The following is an 8,637-nucleotide window of genomic DNA, read 5'->3' as shown; positions in this document are numbered from 1 at the left end:
AAAGTATTTGTCAGATGTGGTACATAATGTCTTTGTCATCAATGTTAATGGTAACACAGTTTTGGTGGATTTATACGTTAACATTAACAGTGGTTAACTTATTCAAACACTTTTGTTCCCTCTAGGTTTTGTGTCTGTCAGGCATCTTCAAAAGGGTGAGTAGTTTTACTTTGCAGCAGTGTTGTCTTAAATTATGTGTATTATGTAAAATGAATTACCAATGTAAGAAATAAATGATATCAAATGTTTATTATTTAAATTGATTTATTACACTTCAATGAACAGTTACAAAAATATATTACATTATTATAAAAACAAAGACCCATCTCAATAGACAAATTAGGTAAAAAATAAGTCAAATCTCTTTCGAATGGATTTCGTATCGGCTCTAAGAGCACCACAGTGTTTAACCCCTGCCCCTCCTCCTGCGCAGTGAAGACACAGACGCTGGCACACATCTTGACCAATGACTTTTGCCTTTAACAGGAAAAAAGACGAGAAAAAAACTTATCGGCTCCCAATGAAGCGAACCAGCTCCTGTCGTTTATTTCAAAGAACCGGCTCTTACAGCCGATTCGTTCGCGACCGACACACATCACTAATGCACCACACAACTTTCTGTGTGGAGGAGCTGTCAATAAAACCGCGTCTTGCATGAACTACAAGCGGTAGGTAAGATTTCCACGATTACTTGGGTCGGTTACGGTCAAGTTTTCTTACTATGTTGACTTAAATTCTGAAGTGTGATTCAGCACATACATCTGTTAATAAACAAAGCTCTCTGTAGCAGCATGAGTTGGCATGTAAAGCAAGGAGGCTAGAGTTAAAAACTTCCGTAATATCCCCTGCGCGGGTCTGGCCGCCATGATGGGGAGGAGAATCCAGAAACTATGCATTGAAAACGTGTCCTAGGCGCACTGCTCAGCTATTAATTGCTCTAATAGACGGTCCAAAAGTGGTGGCGGAGCTACCCCTGGTCATACTCCAGCCACCCTACTGGCCATCTAGACAATTCAGGTATTAACTTATTGCCACCCCTATGTGAGTCATGGTCTCACCTTGGCCACACCAATAAAAAAACATCTCTGGCTGGTGGACTTCTCGTTGCAGTTGTATGACATGTTGCTTAAACATTACCTGTTTAGGTAATAATTTTTTTTTTTTTTTTTTTTACGGCCAGAGCTTGCACCGGTCACAGATTAATTACATTTTACAGTCAATCAAATGATTGCATTAAATGATAAAAGTTCCACTTCTTCATACAGTACATTGAAAAAGGATTGTGTCATCTGCTAGATCTGGTTGGGCACTGCTCCAGTTGCCCCAACACAAAATGGTGTCATTTCATAATGAGGATGACGTGAATCCAGTAATGCCTTAAAAAAGACAACATAATGATCACTAGATCAGTACATCCATTTATTTGTCACTCATAACAATATAATACAAACTACAGACATTTGCCTCATGGAAAAAATTGATCTCTATAAATAAAGGGAATTATCCCCAAACGTTCAACTATAACAGAGATAAAAGGTCACACTTGACTGCAGTGACTAACTGGACTGTTTTGTTAGCTTTATTTAGCATAATGTTGCGCTAGCCTATTCCAACCACCAGGGGGCAGAACTATCAAGGCACGTCACAATGACTCAGGTCTGCCAACTGTACATGCATAGGAAGACAAGCCAAATAGGACACCACCATATTGGCAGCAGTCTAATGTAAACAACTGTGTTTTACACCTTCTATAAATAACCCGACATTTCTACTCTGTATGTGTCTGTATTAGATACAAAAATCAACTTTAAATAAGCACAGCAGCCGTAAGACAACAATGTTTGACAATCACAACAAGCCTGACATTAAAATCAATTTCAGTGATAGTGTCAAGTGAGTTTGAAAAAGAAAAAAACCCCTTCACAGTCAGACCTCATCTCGTGAAGGCAGTTGAACAGGTGTCCACAGTATGGTCCAGGCCGCAGTGCATCTTTTATTGGCCGAGCCCATCCATCCATCCATCCATCCATCCATCCATTTTCTATGCCGCTTCTCCTCATTAGGGTCGCGGGGGCATGCTGGAGCCTATCCCAGCTGACTTCGGGCAACAGGCGGGGTACACCCTGGACTGGTCGCCAGCCAATGGCAGGGCACATATAGACAAACAACCATTCACACTCACATTCATACCTATGGACAATTTAGAGTCACCAATTAACCTAACATGCATGTTTTTGGAATGTGGGAGGAAGCCGGAGTACCCGGAGAAAACCCACGCGCACACGGGGAGAACATGCAAACTCCACACAGAAATGCCCAAGGGAGAATCAAACCCAGGTCTTCCCGATCTCCAGGCTGTTACTGTTATTGGCCTGGCATATTCTGAAAATAAATAAAAGGTTTTAAAACCAAGCAATATTTTCAGTCGGCTTCAAGAGGTTGTGGCAAATCGTTCAACGCCTCAGAAAGGGGAAGCAGTACCCGGTAGGCACAGAGGCCTGTCGACCACAACTGCGGATATAATCCGACGGTGGAAGGAATACTTTTTAAGGCCCTTCTGAATCATACTGACACAATTGCTGTAGAGGAAGCAAGAGTCTGAGGACACAAACGTGGACACCACCATGGATGAGGTAGTACTACACCACCTCAGTGGCAAACAGACTGCTGCCCCCGTGACCCGGACAAGTGGGGGAAAATGGATGGATTGACAATTAACAAAGGCCACACTGAAAAGAAAACAAATGAAAAGTGATGAGAAAAAAAGTTTCAATATCAAAGGTTTGAACAAAAACAAAATACTAAAACTATTTGCTTTGTCACTTACAAAAAGCTGAGAGTTCAGATGGGTATGTCTTCTTTTAATATATTAACTGCTTAGCATATCTTAGCTTGATTTTTGTTTGTTTTTTTTAAAAAAAAAGGAATATCCGTATCATGTCTTTGAAGAATATCTAAGTGGCCCTTCAGTTTTTCTAGGTAAACATGCATAAGCTACAGTAACTATGTTTTGTAATAAATAACTTCAATGTTTTACGGCCAAACACATATATTGCAGCATTTATGCAAGTGTAGTTGATTTTCTACCCTGCACTGTACATCATTCAGTTGTTAAACTTACCAGAAGTGTCCAGTTTTCTGGAAATTTACTGGAAACTTTATAAACCCCGTTTTTTGGTACAGTACTAAAGCTTTCAGAATCATTCACACAAATGATTAGGGTTTAGTAGGATTTTGTCCAGACAGTCGCGCACTGCAATAGAGATGAATATATTTATTTGGGGGCATGGGGAATATTTTAATAGATTAGTTTTGAATTCATGTTTTGACACTTTTACAAAACTTTAAACCCCGATGTTGCCGTAAAATAGGCCTGTTTGATGTTGTAGCGCTTCAATTTTCTTACGTACTAAAATTCTCACTTGACCATGTTTGATGATGATTCAGAGGCCTGGATTACATGTTGCAGCTACCTTTCCACCTTATAGGCCTGTGTGTGTTAGGCTTGAAATGAAACACGCCCCTCTTACCTCCTCCCATGAGAGTTTGGTAATGCTCCCTAAGCATCTTTTGGGGGGAGGAGGATGAATTAGTATGCCTCTTAAGAGCACGCTGCCGCTACCATCTGCACGCAGCATTAACACGTCAATACACCCTCTGCAGCCCCCCCTTTCAAGACTTACTCAAAAACTGGGAAATATTTGGGTCCAAATGTGATGTTATGGGTAAAACAGACAAGTCGAAATTAACAGTCACTTTTACAATCATTAAAAGTCTGTTGTGGCATTCATCATAAAGCTTAATGTTAAGGACACTTTGGAGTGCTGTTGCTGTCTGTGCGTGTGTGGGATGCCACATTAGTCTCATCTTCGTAATAATTATGTTGAACCTATTCAGTGTACAGTTTATACTGTATATGTACTGCAGATATACAGTCGATGTATTTAACGGCCTTCTGTTACACGAAGCTGCGGCTCATTGAAAACCGTTATGTGATGCAACATGAAATAAAATGAATCTGGCAAAAGTCACCCATCACAGAGGAGGTGGGTGGGATCTGATTGGTTGAACTGCAGTAATGTAAGCCACGGCCAGAACAAATCAATCTCTCATGGACGCTTACTCCCCACAGCTCTATTTATCTTTTATGCCTATCATTCATCAATCATTAGTTGCCCAAACAGCTGCATACAGTATATTAGAGCTTTGCATTATGTGACATAATTGTTGGGCGTTGGTAAAGACTCTGGCCTCCATGATGCCTCTTCTTTTTATTGAAATCTGAACTTTATGTTGCAGTTTATGTTGTTTTTGTTTCCTTGTAAACAACATGCGCAGCAGCTTCAAGTATGACATCTTTGCTTGTGTGCCCTGTGCGTGTGTTCATCCATAGATGAGTCTTGCGAGGCCGCGGTGCACCTCAGCTTGCACTGCTCCATATTCCACCACCTCTCCATCCACTGTGATAATCCCTTTAGGAGAATACGGCTCCAACCTGAGCGCCTGCACCTTGGTGTGCACCAGGTGTGCGCAGCCAGAGTCAACGTGTGCACCCTTCTCCATAGCCAGGAAGAGCTTAAGCAGCGCCGAGCGCGATATCCCTGCCTTCACGTAGAAAAGATGTATCACGCCGTCGTTCAGAGTGGCGTCCGGCGCTGCCAGCAGGTCTTCGGCCAGGTGAGACTGGTACATAGCCAGCACCAGGACAAAGTCTTCTTCAGGAACCACCACCCAGTTGCTAGGGGGAGGCTCGTCCAGCGGGGGTAGCAGAGAGTCACATAAGCCCGTTGGGGCTTTGTTGGCACTTCTCGATGGCGTGTGCTCAGTTCTCATGGCTTTGAGGGAGTTGTTGGAATGACAGGAGTTGTGGAGGGAGTTCAGCATGGGAGAGCCTGTGGAGCGGCGTAAAGTGCCGTTATGCGTGGACCTGGCCTGCTTGAAGTCCCCTGTGGCAGGCAGGTAGGCCAACTTGCCCTTGTAGATGCGCAGAGAAGCCAGCCTCACCAGCGTGCCCACTGTGAAGCGAGCCGCCCCAACATGACGGTACTTCTCACTCTCAATGTCCACGTCGGCCACGAAGCCCCACGCCAGCGACAGGAAGGAAAAGAGGCGAGTGCCGGAGAAGAGGTGGACCGAGACCAGGTCCATGCGGGACACCAGACCTTTACAGAGCAGGAAGCCGCAGCTGATCAGGAGTTCCTCAGTTGACACCACCGAGGCACTGCAGGAGTGCAAGTAGGTTAGACATACATCACAACACATCTGATGAGACTTTCAAGTGCGGTCTGACCTAAGTTGAGACTGGTAATATTGACACACCTGAAAGTAGTTGATTTTACATGAACATCCTTCAAGGCTCTTTTAATTCAACTCTAATTAGTTTCCCCTTGGCACTGTTTGTTGGCTTAGGGGTGACATTTTCCAACAACTTTAACATTTAAAGACAACTTGAAAAACCAGCCTGACTAAAATAACCCAATTTAAGCAACATTTGCATTAATTTTGTGAAATAATGTTTTTTTGGGGGGATTGACAATACTGTTTGTCTTCACAGCCGCACCTACCCGCAGTGGCACCCAAGGCGAGATTTTATATGGCGCCCCTGTTTTGGTTCAATTGGCTTCCGTGTTAACGGGCTGCCCAGTCCAGCTGTGGCAGTTAGGTCAACTCATCTTTTTTATGTCTGCAGATTTGTCATTTCCTCATACTGCTTCATCTAAATGCTCCAACTGTAAAAGTAACGTATAAAAGAGGAGGAAAAAAATCAGCATCAGTCGGTATTGAACGCATGACCCATAGAATAAAAACGTTTCACCAACTAACATTCTCCTCATTACCACTGGACTATGAAAACACACAACTTCAATTATCACAATACACACTTTCAGTTGGGCTGTCACAAATAGCGCATTATCGGCAGTAACTGATTTATTAATTACGTTAAATTTAGGGACATTCCGAACATTACAACTACATCTTTATTATGCATGCATGTTTGGTCTAAATAAACAGAAAGACAAAGAAAAACAGTAAGTGGATATTCTTATCATTCACTGTGCAACTCTTAATGCGGAAGTACAATTTGCTGCATTTAATATGCCAAAAATCCCAGAAAATAAACTAAAAAAATATGACTTCAACTTAAGTTACGTGGTGTCTTTGAATGCAGCCCCTCATTTCTCATAATAAAGGGTGATTCAAACGTTCTGCTGAAGTGATTAAGTGTTAGGTAAATAGATTTTCAGACATGTGTGCCATCTCTAAACTTGATTAAAATTTTATGTTACACATACAAATATGTCCTGTCCATGTTATGTTGCTTCCAAGGGGCTCCTGCGAAGCCACTTAACATGATCGCGATGGCGTTGATTATCACTGAAATTAATGTTCATACGCGACGCTCCATGGGATAACAGCACAGCGAAGTGACAAAGGACACATACAAGAGTGTATTCATACAGACTGACTTGGTGTAATAACGCAATTAGACATGATAGAATTCTATTTTCATCTGCTCCATTCATTACGTCTGAAGATAAGCTTTCACCGCTGTTTGATCACCTTGTTATGAGCTGTTTCATGTCTTTTTGCAACACAGTGCTTTTGTAGCACTCTTGGAAATCCTTCTTCCTGTTTCCATTCGTTCACCTGCTGCTGCTAACCAGTCAGTGTGACCTGATTTGTTGTGACAAAGCATGCTGTTGATTTGCTGGCTTAAAAGAACCAAACCCATCAAGTGATTGGGAGCAGAGGAAGTCAACTAGAACCCTCAAGTAGGTCCCAAAGGATTTAATAGATTAAAGGAGAGCCAATCACCGAAGCACATTAATCAAGGGTAACAGCAAAAAACTGACAACAAAAAATATACACTTTTTAAACATCCATCATAAAAGGCGAATACATTTGAGGTTGCAAAGAAAGAAAATCTTCATATTTTGAAACTATCAGTGAAAGACAAGATGTTTTGCATTTTTCCTCACTAAATTATGAATGTAAGAAGAAATGTTTTTCAAACGCGACGACACGCGGTCTCCTGGGTTTAGACCCAAGTTAATAATTAAGATCCCAAAATAAATAAGGAGACAAAAAATTAAAAAAACATGAAGGTGGCAATGTATTTTTTGGGGGGCTTTGGAAGTGGGTCGAGGCTGTTGTGTGTGAGAGTTAACATGATTGTTTTGGCCCAATACGACTGAGGGGAGAGAGCAGCTTGATGGAGTCATGAAGGCAGATAGATAATGCTCTCTTTCTCTTCTGTGTGTGTGTGTAGCTAGAAGTGGACTGGGAGGTGATTTCAGACATGGCAGGCCAGTGAGATAACAAAGACAGTCCCATCTAGAGAGACAAAGACAAGGCTAGAAGGTCATGATCTGTCTCTATCTCTCTCTCGCACACACATGCCAAGTGGAGGACTGACTGGACATCATATTCAGATACCCTCAATGGCCTGTTGTCTTCAACTATTCTCTGCTAGAAAAGCCATAATGCCAACATTTCTCATATTTTCATTAGTATTTGATGTCTGACTATTAATCTGAATATTAATCTTAAATAAATGCTTCACCCCAAATAGACGCCGGTGGCTGTACTCACCTTTATTACATTTGACACCATGTCATTGTAGACGTCTTTACCACAAAATATATTGACGTTGCGTCTGTAAAACTGATGTCTGTAGTGAAGTTGGAAAAAGAAAGTGCTGCTAAAATGATTCTGGATGTGCAGTAAGAATCATCTTGCAGAAGCAGCCCAGAAGTGTCCAATCAGAGTTCTCAGATGTAAATTGGGATGTATTAAGCAACTTAATAGTCCTAGTTCATTTATTTCTGTGGCTTTTCTACCTGGCAACAGCATCTCCCAGCATGCACATGAAACTTCTACTTTGATTTAAAACCTCTCTCAGCAGACCTGTGCGCTGTTCACTGTATTGCCTAACAGCAGATCCATTCTAGCTGGTGCTCATTTGAACGGCAGCATGTAGCCTCGGTGAACTCTCTATTCATCTGGGAATAATCCCAAATGTGTGTTGTCTGCCTGCCTGTGGACAGCTTCTGGATGCCGCGGCAGTGTCAACAATACTGGGCCCTTCTTCTATTGTTGCTGCTATTCATTGTCATTTTAGAAGTTGACATGAAGGAAAATGAAATAATCCTAAATAATAGCATGCAGGACAATACAGTTGAACCTCAGTTTTGGGACGCCTCGGTTTTCATATGATTCGGTTTTCAGTGACAATTTTTGCCAAAATGTTACCTTGGTTCTTATAAACTGTCTCGCTACATTTTGGAGCGGTCACCTACACTTATTACATGTTGATGCTCAATGATGCATTAATATCCAGCACAGCTGTCTGATAAACTGCGATGATCTAATTTGTGTTTGGCTGAAACTACATCTCATATAAATAGACTGAAACTGTGCTCCTATACTGTGTGTACATAACACCCTAATGTGTGGCATCAATTAACATGTCACCAAACTGGTTAGACTGGAGTCCTACTATCAAGGTTAGTCATGGTAGAATAATAATAATTATACAAAGGATCTTTTTCTTAAATGTCAGGACAGTGAGGTGATGTGGGTAGCTTGTCCTTTCTCCATTATGACTGTTTTCAAGTGCAAACTGAAGAAAAACAT

At 41.7% G+C, this 8,637-nt stretch overlaps 1 protein-coding gene across 2 annotated transcripts in view; it reads right to left on the bottom strand.

The window, feature by feature from the left end:
• Window positions 1–278: 278 nt before the first annotated feature.
• LOC129182551 (sphingosine kinase 2-like) overlaps window positions 279–8,637 on the bottom strand; it is a 31,039-nt gene continuing 22,680 nt past the window's right edge. For both annotated transcript variants that reach the window (XM_054778809.1, XM_054778810.1), the window contains exon 5: window positions 279–5,221. In XM_054778809.1, coding sequence (XP_054634784.1) covers window positions 4,384–5,221 — 838 coding nt within the window. In that variant the 3' untranslated portion in view covers window positions 279–4,383. The remainder of the gene's footprint in view (window positions 5,222–8,637) is intronic.

This window comes from Dunckerocampus dactyliophorus, chromosome 6 (assembly GCF_027744805.1).
Source record: "Dunckerocampus dactyliophorus isolate RoL2022-P2 chromosome 6, RoL_Ddac_1.1, whole genome shotgun sequence".
Taxonomy (NCBI): domain Eukaryota; kingdom Metazoa; phylum Chordata; class Actinopteri; order Syngnathiformes; family Syngnathidae; genus Dunckerocampus; species Dunckerocampus dactyliophorus.
Note: the sequence above shows the minus strand (reverse complement) of the source record. Positions and strands in the feature narration are given on the sequence as shown.